General features: G+C 31.3%; 1 protein-coding gene across 1 annotated transcript; it reads right to left on the bottom strand.

Moving 5' to 3' along the window:
- Positions 1-4,761: 4,761 nt before the first annotated feature.
- Positions 4,762-7,527, bottom strand: LOC124536463 (keratin-associated protein 5-5-like). Its single transcript, XM_047113015.1, has 2 exons — positions 7,418-7,527; positions 4,762-6,276 (listed from the first exon to the last, which is right to left on the bottom strand). Exon 2 carries the CDS (start codon positions 6,250-6,252, stop codon positions 4,933-4,935), a length of 1,320 nt encoding a protein of 439 aa, XP_046968971.1. The 5' UTR covers positions 6,253-6,276; positions 7,418-7,527; the 3' UTR covers positions 4,762-4,932.
- Between the last annotated feature and the right edge of the window lie 11,946 nt (positions 7,528-19,473).

Below are 19,473 nucleotides of genomic sequence, written 5' to 3'. Positions count from 1 at the left end.
GATCTTGCTCCACTTTTTCAAAAATGGCATAAATTTTGTCCGTAACAGGGCGACCAGAGCGAGATGCATCTTTGATATCAAAATTTCCGGCTTGAAAACGCTTAAACCAAACTTGCGCTACTCTCACAGATACTGCATTAGATCCATAAACATCACAAATTTTTTTCGCGGCTTGAGTTGCATTTTTACCTTTTTTATAGTAAAATTTTAAAATGTATCGAATTTCTTCTTTAGATTCACTCATTTTAACAACAACAAAAACAAATGAAAATCACACAAATTCCTAATTTGAATTTGGAAGTGCCTTCTTTAAAATTAAAACTTTTTAATGATACCAAAACCAGCCAGATACAAATGGTATAGCCAAAGAGATTTTATTACAAGTTCATACATACTATATGCGAAAAGACTTTTTCCCCAACCTAATATTTCGGAGTAGAATGATGGATAGTAGTCAAATGGGTTTGCACAAAGCCCTACCCATTAAAGTAAAAATACGTAATCTTTTCATGTGCTTAATTTTTTTAATAAAGTATAATTTTTACTTTTTTATTTAAAATAACTAAAAACTAATATAACTTATAAGTGTTATTACCGCATATTTGATTTTCCGTACCACTAAAGCAAAGCAATATCATTCATTAATAGTTCATACGGGTAGATAATCAAAGCAATTTTTAACTTACAGCTTTTACAAAAACTATCTATACACCATTAATTATAATGTATCAATGAATTATTATTTAGTAACATAACTACACACACATTTGTATACAACGTTTAAAAAAATACACGCATGACTTTTAAATGAAAAAAAAATATATAACAAGATAAGGGTCGGAACTATTTCATTCGATAATAAGACATCGTGCCTTGGTAGAGACATCAAAGAGACAAGAACGGGAAGTCCTCCGCCAACAGGAAGTGACGGGGCCCAAAGAGCTGAACTTGGCGGCTAAATTATTTCTCAAGACAGTGTTTTCTTATATAAAATAAATATACTTTTCCTTTTCGCAACCTGTATATAAGACGCGTTATTGAGACAATATTTTGTTTCATATTTTAAATAAAGTAATATGTAATGTTTATTATATATTCTTAATAAATAGTTAACTGTATTTTAAAGTTATTTCAAAATTCAATTCCAGCATACAATCAGGTTTTATCAGTATTATGTAACAACAATAATATTACTGAATCTCGTTCTATATTCGCAAAGATATCGTTTTATGTAATTTCCGACACTTTAGAATACTTCATTAATGCATGGGTTATTGTCGTTAAATACCAATATACTGCGTATTCTAGCGAGCTCCCTCAGACACATTCCTTTGCCTCGTAAAATCTCTGAATCTCGTGAATTATCTAAGCGATTCAATGTCACCCCAAATAGCTCTATATTTAATGAGAATAACTAAGTTTATGTTACTTTAATGTATACGTAAAGTATTTATTACGCATACATTAGTTGTTTTTTTAAAATTATAAATAAATAATTTAATATATTGCTATTTTTTTATTTATATAAGTTTAATGAACATTGAGGACTAAAATATATTAGGGTAGTTAGGTAATGTTACCTATATACCTTATCTGTGTTTTCTTGTCGCCATTTTGGTGTTCCTTATATTTTATTTCTATTCATTCCAAATGAATGTCAGTGAAAATTTCATCAGATTTAATAGTATAAGCAGCAAACGCGTAGAAGGCTACTGATGGAAACCGACTACCATCGCCTATGGAAAACTGCAACAATATACGTCTAGCAGATGCGATGATGGCCTTAAAGAGAGGCGTAGATTCACTTTGAAGATTCCCTAGTCGTATCGGCTCGGAAAAAAATCAAAAGCATCCGATTTTCGGACGACTAGTGGGTTCGGATGGAATTTGAATTTGTGACATGTCTGAAGGTAAATTTTAAACATGTTTTAAGTTTCCAATGAGCCACCACCTTGTACATATTACACTGCCTCATTCACCTTTCATTGGAAACAACAATACCAAGTGTTGCGAGGAATAATGTCTAAAGAGTGGGCGATACTTAATCAGACTGACTTGCACAACTAAAAAGGTCGTAATAGTATTTAAATAGTTGCTACACATTGATTTATTACTACACAGATTGTAGTTTATTTCAAACTGAATATGTTGACCTATTTTGCGTCCTTACTTCATATGGACGATATAGTTCGTGTTATCTAATTTACTTTATTGTCTGATCCAACATGAATGTTAAATTTATACTATTCTATACGTTATATAATTCCTGCAGAACGCAGTTCATGTCAGTTTACAGACGTTTATTGGTATCGGGGTTTACAATACGTTTGGGAAGATAACTATCTACAACTAACAAACAAACTGTGGGATATTGTTTATGTGTACTGGTGAATCGGTGTTTAGTGTCCATAACATAACAAGTATCCTATGTTGTGTTGGTAAGGAAATATCTTTACGCGCATTTGAAAAAGGAATACCTTTTATCTTTCTCGATACTAATTTGTTTTTCATTATAGTCTCATTATTTTTGCATTTTTACTAATGTTAGATAATTTCAAACCTATGATGCGATGAGCTAAGATGGCCCAGGGATTAGAACGCGTGCATCTTAACCGATGATTGCGGGTTCAAACCCAGGCAAGCACCACTGAATATCATGTGCTTAATTTGTGTTTATAATTCATCTCGGGCACGGTGGTGAAGGAAAAACATGGTAAGGAAACCTGCATGTGTCTAATTTCATAGAAATTCAGCTATATGTGTATTCCACAAACGGTGGAATATGTTCCACACCTTTTCCTCAAAGAGAAAAGAAGCCTTAGATTTACAAGCTGTTGTTGCCATGGTGCGTGAAAGATGCGCAACCTTAGTGCGTAAAGTCAGTCACAGCACCAACAGCATACATACCATGATCACCAGAAGACTTGACCGCTTGTATATCAATCACTGTTGTGCGATATCTAATGGAATGGCGCAGCAGTGATTATTAACAGTTTTTTTTCTTTTGTTCTCTTTAGTATTATTTATTGTACTAACACTAGGATAAGGTTGTTACGAACAAACTGTTCATATAGTCTGAAATAAATGATTTATTTTTATTATAATATGATAAATGTATCCAAATGAAGGCAGATTTTTGTCTCCTAGTAAAGGAATGTAGTTTATTTCCGAGAAAACCAACAACAAGCCGTTAGACATTTAGATTGCATGAAATTCATCCGTTACAACTCTGTTTTGCGTGTTATATTAATATTGTTTTCAACACAAGCTAAACATTTATTAATTAAAATTAAATTCATTTAGGTAATGCTTTTCGTTTCTATAGAAAATTTTGTTGCTTAACACAGAGAAAAGGAAATTACAATTCATGCTTAAAGGCCTTTTATCGTATCGAGAAAACGACTTATTTGAAATATCGTATTATAGCGTAGACATACTACATTATTTCGTTCACAGCTAGACACTAAATTATAATTACAGAATTAGAACTTGAAATCCTGTATCACATCGAATTTTTGAAAAATCGGTTCTGGCTATAAGAAATTATTAGACGTAATTAATTACGCCTCCGGTCTCTATTATTTCTTATTATGCTTGTGTAAACAATATTTCTTACTGTAAGTACGACTAAGAATAATGACGTCAACAAAATTTAAAGTATTTATTTATTTATATTGGTTAAGTTTATTTAGTGAAAAATTAATTAATTTTACGAAGAAGGTTGCGTTATCGGGAGTGAATAGATCAATAGTAAATAAAACAGACTGTTCGGACGGATTCAAGTCAATAAAATAGAAATGCTCATATGAACTAAACATGTATTAGTTTAATTACTACATACTTCAGTTATCAATAAAGAGCAAAACTTGATAATAATGCTTTGGTATTAGGGAACAATGTGACCCTCGCTGATTTGTTCAACAAAGCGGGAAGTCACGGACAGAAGCGGTGGAACGCGTAACCTTTAAACTGGGTCACGCTTCATCCCCCTTTACGGGGAAATAACTCACTTATCTCGCGATTATTTCGTTTATAAGAAATTATTTTATAGTCTACTAGCAACCCAACACACCTTAGCACAATTACTATGATGAGACTAAATATAGTAGAGAATGTCTAAATTATCAGTGTTTCTTTACTATTATTATTGTACACGTATATTGTATATTGTACACGTATTATATACTCTCGAATCACTCTTATTTATTGAAGAAACTGTATCAAAATCCGTTGCGTAATTTTAAAGATCTAAGCATAGATAGGGATGGAAGCGGTAAGCAAATTTGTGTTATATACTATGTCATAATTATACTATGTCATGTTAGTTATAAAAACATTGAACCTACTAATAAGTCTAGATAATTAAAATTTGGATCACAGAATTGTTTGCTAAGGATCCATCTGGTAAAAAAGAATATTTGCACATTTCAACTTTAATGCATGGAGGGGATTAATTTTGTACGAAAGCCTTTGTTCTTCAAAGTTAGAAACATAAGAATTTGAATGTCAGAACGGCAAACAACTTTGATAAAAATATAACAAAGCCCTTTAACCATGTAAAATATGGTGATTAATCCTACTTTATTTGTTACCTCATCTTTATAATTAATTATAAATAATTACATGAATGTAATTGCTTTATAATTAACCAAATATTATTGTGCATATTTATAAAAACTAAAATATATTGAATTTTATAGTAGCTTTACTAGACTTATAAGGAGACTTTAAAAATAATGTATGACTTTCAGGAAAAAAACATTTATATATAAATTTACCTTTATTTATAACCATTACATAGAAATCAAAAACAAAAAAGAATAAATGTTAACATTTAAGAGGCTATTAACCAAAATATTTTAATGTAATTCGAACAGTAATGCGTTATCTTATAATAAAATAGTAGATTTATAATTTTTCATTTCTCATTTTTTAATTTTTTCCACATACTGGTGTACAAGCACAATCATCACAACGCTTGATAGTATCTTCATCACGGCATAGACAAACGCAACTAGCTCCGTCCGTTGGGATGCAAACACATCCAGACTTACTGCATTTGCAGGAAGATTTGTCACATTGGCAGTCGTCACAGCGAATGATGTTTCCCGTGGCGTCAAGACAAACGCAAATACACGCCTTTCCATCAGTTGCGATGCATTCGCAGCCACTCTTGTCACACTTCTTGGGCTCAGTTCCACATACTGGTGTACAAGCACAATCGTCACAACGCTTGATAGTATCTCCATCACGGCATAGACAAACGCAATTAGCTCCGTCAGTTGGGATGCAAACACATCCAGACTTACTGCATTTGCAGGAAGATCTGTCACACTGGCAGTCGTCACAGCAAACTATGTTTCCCGTGGCGTCAAGACAAACGCAAATACATGCTTTGCCATCAGTTGCGATGCATTCGCAGCCACTCTTGTCACACTTCTTGGGCTCAGTTCCAGATGCTGGTGTACAAGCACAATCATCACAACGCTTGATAGTATCTCCATCACGACATAGACAAACGCAACTAGCTCCGTCAGTTGGGATGCAAACACATCCAGACTTACTGCATTTGCAGGAAGATTTGTCACACTGGCAGTCGTCACAGCGAATGATGTTGCCCTTGGCATCAAGACAAACGCAAATACACGCCTTTCCATCAGTTGCGATGCATTCGCAGCCACTCTTGTCACACTTCTTAGAGTCAGTTCCAGATGCTGGTGTACAAGCACAATCATCACAACGCTTGATAGTATCTCCATCACGGCATAGACAAACGCAACTAGCTCCGTCCGTTGGGATGCAAACACATCCAGCCTTACTGCATTTGCAGGAAGATCTGTCACACTGGCAGTCGTCACAGCGAATTATGTTTCCCGTGGCGTCAAGACAAACGCAAATACAGGCTTTTCCATCAATCGCGATGCATTCGCAGCCACTCTTGTCACACTTCTTACAACCGGTTCCACAATCAGATGTACAGGCACAATCGTCGCAACGCTTGATAGTATCTCCATCGCGGCATAAGCAAACGCAAGGTTTTCCATCAGTTGGAATACAGACGCACTCACTTTTGTCACATTTGCAATCACAAGTGTCGCATTTACAATCGTCGCATCGGATGATATTATCTTTTTCATCTAGACATACGCAGATACAGTTCTTGCCTGTTGATGGGATGCAAAAGCATCCCGGCTTGTCGCACTTCATGTCGCAGCCACTGGTTTTAGTGATAGTTACTTTGCAGCAAGGCATTTTCGTTGTAAATGATTTCTGTATCTGAAAAATATATTTGTAAATATAATAAATTTGTATACGAACAATGTCAAAATTATTAGAAACTAGTTAATATGCGTTGAAATGAAAGAAAGATAAATGTTTTAGTGTATGTATGTATGCCATGTGTCAGATGAAATATTATGTAGCATTAAACTTGTTTCTTAGCAGCGAGTACAAGATAAATTAACAAGAATGGAGTACATAAAAACGCAATGCTGCCTATAAATTAGAAACCTCTGGATTAATTATTTTAATCAAATTAATTTCATTTCTTTTTTTTCAACATTGTGTCAACTTGATTTCTTGGCTTTATATAAGATTATTTAAATATTGGGCAATAATTCAAGTTTATTAAAATAACCTTAAGAGCTAATAGTTCTGTTATAAGTTCATCTTCTAATTTCATTAGTAATTATAACTTCCTAAGGTTAAACTTCAGTTAAAAATGAATTAGTTAATGGATAATGATTGTACTTAGTATTATAGTAATTTTTAACCGAATAATAAATATTATCGTTTAAATAAAAACATTTATTATTCAACACTAAATGAAATAGATGATAAAAAGCGTACTACTGTTTAAACCGGCATAACTTTGTTTTTAAATATTGGAAAAAACTACTGAGTTTCTTGCCTGTTTTTCACGTTCTACTCTTAATAAAGTACTGTAAAATGACGGTTCCAAAGTACTCATAAATGCTTGAATAAATTCTGATTAATTGAATTCTGAAGATATTTTACCATGAATCACTGTAAGGATTTAGAAAGCAGCACAATCTAATGTTCTGTGACAGCCTAATTCGCACTATATTTCGATCTGATCGGTATTATAAAGGTTTTTTGATTCAAGAATTTACTGGCTAAGCAAACTAAGGACCCGAATTTGATGAAATTCGAGATTGAGCTTGAACCTGCTGGAAATGCATAATTATGCTATTTTACGCCCGTCAACCACCCCCGAAACGGGAGCGAAGCCGCGTCGATATCTCGTATATACAAAATCAAGTCAATAAACTTAATAACATAATATGTATTATAATTTAAGATGTATAAATCTTTCTTATGTTATTCATTACAACTGCAATTAAATAAATAATTAAAACAAAATCTACGTATATAATAATATATAAACAATACTTACAGCTTAACACTGTCGATAGGTCTGTCAACTGTGACGAATAACTTGTTTCTGATAACAACATACAGATTAGAGTATATCTGCCTTTATATACAAACACATCATACCGTGTGCAAAGATAATGTGTAGTCATAGTGTCGTGCGACCACGCTGTGCGCAAACAAGTGCCGTGTGAATGTATTTGTTTTGATGTCCCCTGATGAGTAATTACGATTGATACAATATTTACAATTGATTAATTCTTTATCAAATGTACTCTAATATCTGACGTAATAAATAAAATTTAAGAAACATATAATATTGATATATTGCAAAATGAAAAATTGAATGCTTTTTTCTTTTTTTTCTCTCGTAAAGGTAACCAAAAGCAGTCTGCCAAGGCAAACATTTTAATTTTTGCTATTGTTATAAAAATATTTATGTACAAATAATCACAAACAATCGATTGATGTAAAGAGTAAACAACACCTTGTTAATTTCCCACAGCTGGGAAAAGGCTAATTCTCCTTTCGATAAGAATATTTGGAGCTTTTACCGACACTCGGCTCAAATGGTAACAATATATCTATCTATGTAAGTAATTATGACATTTTAATGTTTATTTATGATTCGTTTGAATGTAAAAATGTTATTTATGAACCATCTCTGATTTATAGGAAACATTTTGCAATTTAAATTTTGTTTACTTTTAATTGAATTAATGTATGTTTCCTGGGCTTACGTTTCCATAATTTAAACGAAGAGCAACAGATAACATATCAACATTATGTATATTTTTGCTTAAATCCACATTTATGTTTTGAGTTTAAAATACTTTTAAAAGTAAACAATAATATGCTCTAGACAAATATTCTTAAATAATCGGTATCAAGCTAAAAAGGTATATTTGGCCGTATGTTACCGGATGTTTTTCTAGTTGGGTTTAAATAATTTTAATTTCTTTTCAATTTGTAACAAAATTTTTACGGAAAAACTTAAAGATGAATCAAAATTAATTGTTTTTAAAACTGTGTGAGCAAAAATTCCATCTAAAGTTATCACTATTTTTTCTCACTGTTGGAAAAACATATAATGTTAATGTTTATTTATTAAAATGCTTCTTTATGATTATATATTTAAAGTTTGATGTATTTATAGTGAATATTTATTCACATAATAAAATTAGAGTGCCTGTTTGTAATATTAAAATAACCGCTTTTTACTTTATACATATATACGATATGTATACCCGGTACATATAACAAAATACATTTTATATTATTTTTATTTGGACGCATTTTTTACTGGCAGAAAGCTGGTAATAAGGAGTAACTTAAGCTAATACAATCGTTTTTTTGGCAAATTAAATGCACGAAGTCGCGGGCACAGTTAGTTTAAGATAAAATTCAACGGACCTATTTAAGTGGTTAAATTTATTAAACTAGCTATGATTTACTAGTTGTCATTTCGTTTAAAAGCACTTTAACCAGGAGAACTGAAGACTTGAAGAGGGCACGCAGTACCTGAGGAGGTTTATGGCCAGCAGTGGATGACAATTGGTCGACCACGATAATTTCGTTACAATTTATTAGAAAAGATAATAAGACTAAGTTAAGTGTTTTCGGCCATATCACCCATTTTATATTTTCCTAATTTTATTTCATTTTATTTTCCAAATAAAAAATAGTATACATTTTTTATCTTATTGTTAAGTTGTAGAATGTATTTGCTAGTGACGTTATCGTTACAAACTCTGTGCTGATAGCGAATACCTGTTGTTTCTTCGTCCGGTAAACCCATTGAGGCACAAACACGAATGTGGCTCTAATCAGCCTTATGTCATCGGAAATACTTTAACGGTAGGTTTTAACTTGTTTTTTTTTAATAATATTTATAAACGATTCGTTTGGAGTGTTGACGATGAAAAATAGGGATATATTATGACAAATATACTCCATTTTTTATAAAAAAAGTAACACATCCGCCACAACACTAATGGTCTAATGCTTAGAATACGTGAAATTTAAACCAAGATTCACTTCCGTGATGAAAAAACGTCGTCATGAAACCTGCACATGTCAGATAAAAATCTGTCCCCTGTATAACCGGCATTAAACAGCGTGGTGGAATACACAATTTTCTTCTCAACTAGAACTGTTTTCAACCCTTTAATTTGTAACTTATGTAGAAAATTGTATATCACAAAATGTTTGCAGATAATTAATTCTGACACGTTCAAATTAAATGAAATTATTTCAAACTACAACTGCTACGTACATTCAAGCTCTCTCAACTTCTAAAGTAATACAACGTGTGTGAAATTGTTAATACTTACGTTGACATACAGACGTCATTCACACGCTCCTTTGAATTCTTAGGTGGTTCCAAGTGGAATGACGAGCTGAAAATTGGCTTGTTTGTAAAAAAAACAATATTCACACTTCGTAAAAGAAAGCCGGAGCATGCATTTCTCACGCTGTTTTATGGGCAAGATTCACGTGTTTTCAAATTCATTTTTTTTTCATATTGTTGGCTTGGCTTGGCATGGCTTCATCTCATATGTCAAAATGGTTTAAACCTCATAATAGTTTTAGTTAAACATTCAACAATTTATAGAAAACATGTTTTATTAATAACATGAAAGTATTTTTGTACAAAACTTTAAACAAAGAGAATAAAGTCTGTTCATTCATGCAAAATTATTAAATTAGTATATCAATGTAAAAGTATATTAAATAAGACTACTTACCAATGTTTAGGTAATTTTTTTACCTTTTCAAAGTTACCCCTGAGGAAAGTCAATAATCTATAATTCAATATTCAAATACCAAAAGGAGATACGATGTTAGCTTTAGACGGCTTCATTCTCGTGCTTGATTTCATTTCATTCTGATGAATGAAATGGAAAACGGTGTTATTACTTCTAGGTAATATTAGTCTAATTGCTCATTACTCAGTTACGTTCAATGATTAACCGTTTAACATTTAAATAATTAAACGAAACTAAAAAAAAAACATTTATGAGAACAATATTAGAAAAAACTGCTTACAGAAATTGTATTTTCATTTGAATTCTTAGTAAAATAAGAAAATTCAATTTAACTTTTCCTATAGGTAAGTTTCGAATGGTTCCGAACAATTTAATTAGATTACAGTTGGTTAAATTCATTTTAGTTTAAGCTAGCCTGCAGATATGAAATTAGCTCAAAAATTAATAAGCAATTTAAAACGGAGATGAGAAGATTCGATTTAAATTTGATCGATATAAAGTCTCAATGCCGGCATTCAACGAATTCAGCAGAGAGCGATCTTGTCTTTTAAAACATCTTATCGAAGTTGTAAGCTTATTATAACTGATGATATTACCAGTGATAGGGCTTTGTGCAAGCGAATCTGAATGGATACTAAATTGTGGTTATTCTACCGCCAAAAAGCAATCAAAATCAAAATATACTTAATTGACGACCTCCGTGGTCGAGTAGTGCGTACAGCGGTTTACATGGGTACGCCACAGCGAGGTCCCGAGTTTGATTCCCGGCCGAGTCGATGTAGAAAAAGTTAATTAGTTTTCTATGTTATCTTGGGTCTGGATGTTCGTGGTACCGTCGTTATTTCTGACTTCCATAACACAAATGCTTTAGCTACTTACATTGGAACCAGAGTCATGTATGTGATGTTGTCCAATATTTATTTATTTATTCAAGTAGTAATTTCGTATCGTTATTATACAAGATATATATTAAATAAAAGGCTTATTACGCTTCGGAACGTATATACAGAGATTGAAAACGTTAAGGAAACCAATAAAAGGTAAACTTTCAGCCTCGAAATGTTTTACTGCCGATTTCCTCGTTTCCTTTTGAGTAGAGGTTTTTAATCTAATATCAGACATTTCAAATATGATTTGATCTTCATCAGATTTTTATTCAACATATTTTCAAAAATTTTCCAGGTACAAATGAAGCGTTTAAAGTATAACTAAATCCGTAACCTTGGTTGTTGTTTACGTCTTCTGTTACCGGGTGTTCTTAATCAAGATAAAATCTGAATAGTTATTCTTTAAAAAATATTAAATGTACAGAATCAGCAAACGCTGTTACGACATTTTATCATCTATAAAATCATATACAGAATAGTATACCTTATGTAATGACTTTGTGTTTTTTAAATGTTGAAAAAGAGTAACTACTGAGTTTCTTTCTGGTTCTTCTCGGTAGAATCTACTTTGCGAACCGGTGGTAGCTTCGCTTAATTGTAAAATGACAATTCAAAAGTGCTTGTTAAAGCTTACTTGAATAAAGTTTATTATGATTTTGATTTTAATTATAATTTGTTAATATGACTATTTATAAGCTTAAATAAATTAAGAGTAAAGTATGAAATACCTCGCCGTGGCAAGATCTTCATTTGTATAGACTAACTTAACCTCCATTAACATACATATATATTAACATATGCACCTCAGCTCGCTAGCTACTGATAGTTGAAATCAAACGAGCATAAAAGATAAATACATTTTAATTATATAAATAAATTTAATATATATTTTAGCATACGCTTATAGTAAATTCTTTATGTAGACAAGACTTATAAATGCTTTCAATAGAATTTCATTTTGCTGATGTAAATTCTTTTATTGGCATTGATTAAAAAATATATTTTCTTTTAAAAGTAAAAGAGTCTTAATTTATAAAAAAGTAATATCATGTTGTATTATTTTTTTTTGTTGAAATAAATTCTTTATAGAAATATATGTTATATTATGAATGAATTCCAGTGCACTTAAGATGATTAGTTATAGAGGATTAATTAATGAGCGCCTTTCATCCATGACCATCCATCTTATCCCTGCTGCGGCTATTGGATTGCTGGATTATAATCTATCACGTAGATATAAAAGTAAATTATGATATTGCATTACGAGATATTCGGTTTTTTATGTACAATTGGGGTGAGAAAAGGTTCGTCCTTAAGATCTATTTTCATGTGCTCAGTATGAGCGATAATCTGCTTTAGCGATCGAGAATGACATTTTGCGTCGCAATTATTTGATGTTTAGATTCAAGAAGTACTAAGAGTTTAAGAATTGATAAAGGAATGAATTTGAAAACTGATGAAGTTTTTCTTACTCTGACTGTACATTTTTTATTTAGTTGATGGTAAAACTTGTGCTAGCCCGTCTAATTATTCTACCGCCAAACAACAGTACTCAGTTCTGTTGTATTTCGGAAGTGTGAGTGAGCCAGTGTTACTACAGGCACAAGGGACATTGGTGATATAAGGAATGGTTAATATTTCTTACAGCGTAATTGTTTTTGTGCTGTGGTGACAATTTACCATCGGATGGCTCATTTGTATATAGCCCATTAAAATATTGTTAACTGTGTATTTGTTTTGGAATATCAATAAAAATAAAAAAATAAACAAAAACATTAATTCTAAGTGCGTCGCGTAAGTACTAGGAAACTGAAAAGATCTGTTCATTTACCTTTTACTGAAATTGCACCGAATCACACCTAACAACAGAACCCCTAAAACGTAACGAATGTTAATCCATAATTGTTCAATTTAAAGATTATATTTCAAATTTGGAACAAAAGTTTTATTTGAATATAAAAAGGTTTTATATATCACAATTGCTAATAATAAAATTCCTTTTATGAGAATGGATTTGACAAATACTGGCTAATATTCGATTATACTCATTCTATTTATTGATGCGTTCGACGTATGTTTAAAGGTTATTCAATAAAGTACTTCATTCGTGGATGGAGTCCGTAATTCCTTACGCATCGATAAATCTTAGCGACAGGATGTCAATAGTTATCAAATATTGAGGAAAAATCATTTTCTTATTTTTATAATAACATATATGATATGATTGATACTGGTTCACTTTTTGTCTTTATTTCACGTTATATGTATTTTACTACTTATTGATAAGATAAACTAATAAATAGTTACTATTTATCTATCAGTACTAATCTATGTACATATATACTCCTATATACATATAATCAATACCCTAGATATGAACAAAAAAAATCAAATGTTAATTTATTAAAAAAAAGATAAATTTATATGACTGAAAAGAAATAATTAAATCAAAAAGAACATATGTTCGTAATATTTCTTATCTGTAAACTATTCTGACGCTTATCACGGAGGGAAGGAATAAGGCTTAAAATCCATTACATTGCAAAGAATTTCACTTCGCGTCTGAAGAGTTATCACGAATATGTCTATTTCCTGCCGCCGCCCGTTTCAATAGTAAATTAAGTTACGTAGTACAAATTGAAGCTGTTTCTATTTATAAATAAAGATAACAGCAAACACGAGACACGATAATTACATGTGTAATTAAAAATTAATTTGTTTAAAGCTATAGTTATTTCTCTTGGATTCAAGAAAGCCGTATTAACTGCAGACTAATGTTTCAGACTGGCTGTGGCGCTGATAGCTACAACTGATTGCTACGCTCACCGCGTAAAATATTTATTTATTTAAGTTCATCCCATTTAATCCAGGAAAGATAGCACCACAAACAACCTTCATTGTTGTTTTTCCTGCATCCTGATAATTGTTGTAAATGCAAATAAAATAATCGTAATTGAGATGTTTTTGGATAATAGAAAAACACGTTCAATTTTTTTTAGTTTATTGCTAAGAAGAATGGGTACCTTAGCACCCCGAATAAAAATAAATACGTCATCAAAATTATTCAACTGCTCATATCCTAAGAGGTAATTTAAATATCGACGATTAAAAAAACACTTCATTGTGAAGTTTACTTGAATAAAATTGATTTGATTTTGATTTTTTAATTTTAAACTTGTAAATGATACGGAAAAGTATACTAAATATAAGTCGTCGATAATATAGTGGGAAGCTCCAAACAGGGATTTAACACTTAACGATTCAAAAAATTTGAATTATCTTGAAATTATAAGCTTTTTATTATAAATGTGTCTGACTCCTTAATCAAAAAATAAATGTCCTCGTAATATCAAATATATATAATCTTACTTAAGTTTCCATGAGTTAAGTAAGCTCAGACAAATTTGTCGTAGCGTCGTATGTAGTCTATAACGTCGTCAAAATTAAATCTCAAACTGATTTTCACACTCGACTAGTTTCGTAAGGGATTGGAGCTGCAGACGTCGGCTGATACATCTACGAGTATCGGTAAATCTTGTTTATCGATGCTTCAACATTTCTTTGATCTTGTTTAGAATCGAAAGTATTTTTGTGAATTTCGAATATCTGTCTGTAACATTATTTTTCATCATTAATATCTCACAGGGGATTACTCAGTGTCAGTCTGAGAGATTGACAAGTATAAAAAATAGTTACGAAGCCTAGTCCATGCAATTTTCTGTTAAATAAGATAAGATTAGAGGTATTCCTCTCACACTTAAGATGATTGATTCACTAAGAAACAATAGAATATCACGTTTTTAGTTTTAAAAGTAACGTTATTTTTGATAAACATAATGAGTATTTTCATTCAGTCTTTAAAAACTATAAATAGTTGCTGTACATATCATGATCGCGTGAAATGGTGGCAATAAGGCTAGCAGCATTTCCCCGTTAAATTGCTTTTCCGATTATCTGGAAAAAAAATGAACCCGCTGCAAGTGCTTGTAGCACCTGAACCAGTTGAAAGGTTTCTTCAATATAACTCCAATGCCATAGTGTATGAAACACTAATACATGAAACTGCTTATTTTATTTTTATCTATTTTTTATCGAAAGTTATTTTAAATAAAGAGTCGAGATGGCCCAGTGGTTAGAACGCGTGCATCTTAACCGATGATTGCGGGTTCAAACCCAGGCAAGCACCGCTGATTCGTGTGCTTAATTTGTCTTTATAATTCATCTCGTGCTCAGCGGTAAAGGAAAACATCGTAAGGAAACCTGCATGTGAGAAATTTCATAGAAATTCTGCCACATGTGTATTCCACCAACCCGCATTGGAACAGCGTGGTGGAATATGTTCCAAACCTTCTCCTCGAAGGGAGAGGAGGCCTTTAGCACAGCAGTAAGAATTTACAGGCTGCTGTTGTTGTTTGTTATTTTAAATAATAGTGTGCGGTGTATTGCTTTATTAATTGAAAAATAATACTTGGAAATGTTAATATTTTAACATCAAATGATTTGAATAAAGTGAGTGTTGTATTGAGCTTTCATCTTAGAAAGGTCAATCCAGGATTTCCCCGTGGAAGGTTCCTTTCGCGTTAAGCTCCATCCTCGGGGCGCGATTTGAACAAATATTATTCTTTAATTACTTACTAACTGGACTAACCTTCCCAACATTTTATTTAAATTTAGAATTACAATTGTATTTATTATTTTATTATAATTTTAAAGAATTGTATGATGCATTGACCATGGAAGGGCTTTTTTGCTTCTGCGAAAAATTACAGACTATTACATGTGCGACATGAGACAAGAGTTAATATTTCTTACAACGCTAATTTCAGTGTCAGTTGGGTAGGTGTTCCTTCAGGAAATCCATTTGCCAGCACTTTTATAAATGAAAATAAGTAAGTATATATTTTAATTTAATAAATAAACATTTTTTCTCAATTGTCCTAGAAATATAATTAAGTAATGATTAATAGAATATTTTTACTAAACATGGTTGACAAAATTATAATAACTTTAACGATCGTCTGGTCCTAATTAAAAGATCAATTCAAATAAAAATAAACAGTAACTATTTATCTAACCGGTAAGCTTAACGAGTTATAACCTAACTTTCAACAATATAACTACTATAGATAGATAGAGATCTAGGTAAGATATGTATTTTCTTTTAGATGAACCTAGATATACATATATTCCTCTCTGGAGAAATAAAACACCAACCACAATCCCACCAAACTAATTCATTTTTTACAACTTTCCCTTTTTAATTTTACTAATACACCCAGGGCCGGATTTATCATGCTGCGGTCCCTAAGCAATGCACTTAACGAGACCCTTGTCTATCTTACTAAAATATATACTTTGTATCACAACACCATTTTATTTTTAATTACTACGTTTTCTTACTACATTTGGTCCTAGAATTCAAAGTTGAGAAATTTAGCCTTTTGCAATTTCCCATTTTGCACATAGTTAATATAGAGCCCCTATATCATAAATGTTTATAATTTTATACTATTCTCTTTAATCATGGTCAAATTAACTAACGACAACATCATGTATATATAAAAAAGGACAAAAGCATTTTATTTAGTCACCTACGAACACGCAATAAAGAAACATAGTGTCTTTATACTCCGAAGAGGTTTTATTATGGTTTTTATATATTTTTTATTTATTTGTCAAACTAAACTCTAATATAGAAGCATATATTTACTACCTTAAGGACATAACGGAACTGAGTAGTTATTACTTGCAGAGTCGGATTTAAAGGTCTGGAGGCCCCGGGGCCACAAAGCAGTGAGGGCCCTAGACAAACAGAAGTGTGAACACCCTAATAATTATATTATTATGAATTAATTAGTTTTTTTTATTTCAATCAGTAAGCTATGATTTGTTTCGTATTCTTATCGGTATCTTTTAAATTATTTTAATTAACTTGTAATTAGACTATATCTCAGTATATGTTAACTTGCTGAAAACTGTGGCCCCCTCTCATGTGGAGGCCCCAGGGCAGTAGCCCCGGTTGCCCTCCCCTAAATACGGCCCTGATTACTTGGGTTATATTATTAAATGCATAACTGACGAATTTTTGCTTTAGGATTTTCAATAAAATTAAATATTATTTTTTTCTTAATAATTGTCTTATTGTTGTCTTTAATCATGGTCAAATTAATTAAGTACAACAAAAATAAACGAAAACATTTTATTTATGTGGTTAAAATTCTGAGGCGTTCTGTCAATAATTTTTCGAGTACCTACGTTTAAAGTAAATTTGGCTTAGAAAGCATAAAAAGACAGGAGTCCTTCGTCTGGTTAATGTCGGATGGCGGTTCCATTACACTACGAGAGTTAAGATATCTTGAACCTCTATTTGTGCACGTAACTTTACATTATACATATTCCTCTCTTCCATAATATTTTATATCTTTGTCACAATAGTTAGGCGACGTGGTCAAGAACTAGTAGACTTTATTATTTTATTAAGGAATCCAGTTACATGAACAATAACGCACATTCATTAATAACGATTATTGCTAAAATTTATTATATAATAACGATAAAATAATCGTTATTATACAGGCAACGTAAAGGCTTCTCTTGTTAATGTCAGTTTTGCGTGCAAGTAAGCGATTAGTTATAAGGGTTATAACTTGTGGCTACTTTCCCTTTAAATAATTTTCTCCTGAAGATGCGAAGATAACACAAATTAATATCATATCTACATAAACGAATAATTTATAAAACATATGTTTAGTTTGTTTATCATTTTTAAAATAAAGAAATATAATTTCACAAATAAATCAGCTTTAAGATAAACCACATTACTAAAAAAACTCATAATTAATTTATATTAAAAGTTTATGAATGCAATATTTATTTTCAGTTTAATGTATGATGAAATAAAATTGAACTAAACTTTTCATAATCTCTTCATCCGACATCACTGGGGATCAATACAAAGAGCTAATATAATAAGGGCCGAATAAAAGTGTAAGTGTGGTAATAAAATTCCCGAATTAAAATGTATTTACTGGACCACAATTCTAATAACAAATTGACAGTTCTGTGCAATCGAATCGAAATAAATTCGTAACCTGAGCACCTGTTCTACAAACGCAACGATCTAGTTGCGGTTCGCTCAAAGTCAGGTCGGAATATAATCGAATTCGTAACCGATATAAATACGTAAATAGACTTGACTCGCAATTTCGATGAAGCTGAGGTTAATTTTTGTATGGAACTGTCGAAGATAGTTCGGGATGAAAAAAGTATCATAACTATTACAAGTTACTATAATAATCCTCCTGGAAGCAACTTTGCGATTTCCGTTGCTTTAAGCAAGTAAGGTCAATTTAATTGAAAGTTCGTAAAGAGATTAGTGTTTGACTAATTCCTAACCCCTAACTAACGCTTGGTTGGTTTAACTTAACAACTAAAGAGCTTCACTGTACTCATATAACTAAAGTACATGACATACAACGTAACATAAACTAAATAGATTAATATGTAAAGACATATTCGATGCTGTATTTAATAAAATTTTATGAAGACAATGAATATTTAATTTACATTCATAACGTCGTAATTCGTAACGTAATCATTTTTTATCTATAAGAGAAATATTTAGTAATATTTATTATTTATTATATGGATTACAATAACACGTTTCATTTCCGAGCTATAACACTGGAAGTCTGGCTGAAAATATGGTTTCTCACAACGTTTTCCATATTATGTTGTGGTTGTATTATGAATTCTAAATTTAAACGAAATTTACTGGGCGGTAGTTCTTTATGAAATTCTGTTTGGGTACCACATTCGTTATGTCCGGAGTGATGTGAGTCAATAACTAAAGGCACTTGGGACATAATATATATAGGTCAGTGATTCCTTGATAACATTGTGAACAATGATTGATATTTCTTAAAGAACCAAAATCTATAGGTAATGGTGACCCCTTGACATCTGGCAGACAATTTTCTAGTCCAGTTTTAGTCGAGAATTATATAATATATATTATTTATTTCGAGGAATCTTTCAAGTAAGATTTTCCACTCTTCACTGATATTACATATTCCCAAAAGTTGTATCTATAATTTAAGTTGATAAATTGTTGTCGTTTGTCGTTTATAGCCCTGATCTTGTGGCCCATCTCGGCCCAAATACTTTTTCTTTAATCATATATTAATACGTTAAGGGAAAACTTTGTTCCCCTCTTAAAGATATTGCGCGTGCGAAGGAGTGTGAAATTTATTATTTTTAAAGTTTATACATAATATGCATTACTAATATATTATTTAAAAAAACAATTTATGTTTAATCATTAATTGTTTAATGTCAGGCAATGTCATTATATATTTATGATAAATTGAAAAATATTATAAATATTCTGTTATTATATTTTTCTTTGTCATATATATTTTTTA

This window comes from Vanessa cardui, chromosome 16, assembly GCF_905220365.1.
Source record: "Vanessa cardui chromosome 16, ilVanCard2.1, whole genome shotgun sequence".
In the NCBI taxonomy this organism is placed as follows: domain Eukaryota; kingdom Metazoa; phylum Arthropoda; class Insecta; order Lepidoptera; family Nymphalidae; genus Vanessa; species Vanessa cardui.
This window is presented reverse-complemented; position numbering and strand designations above follow the sequence as displayed.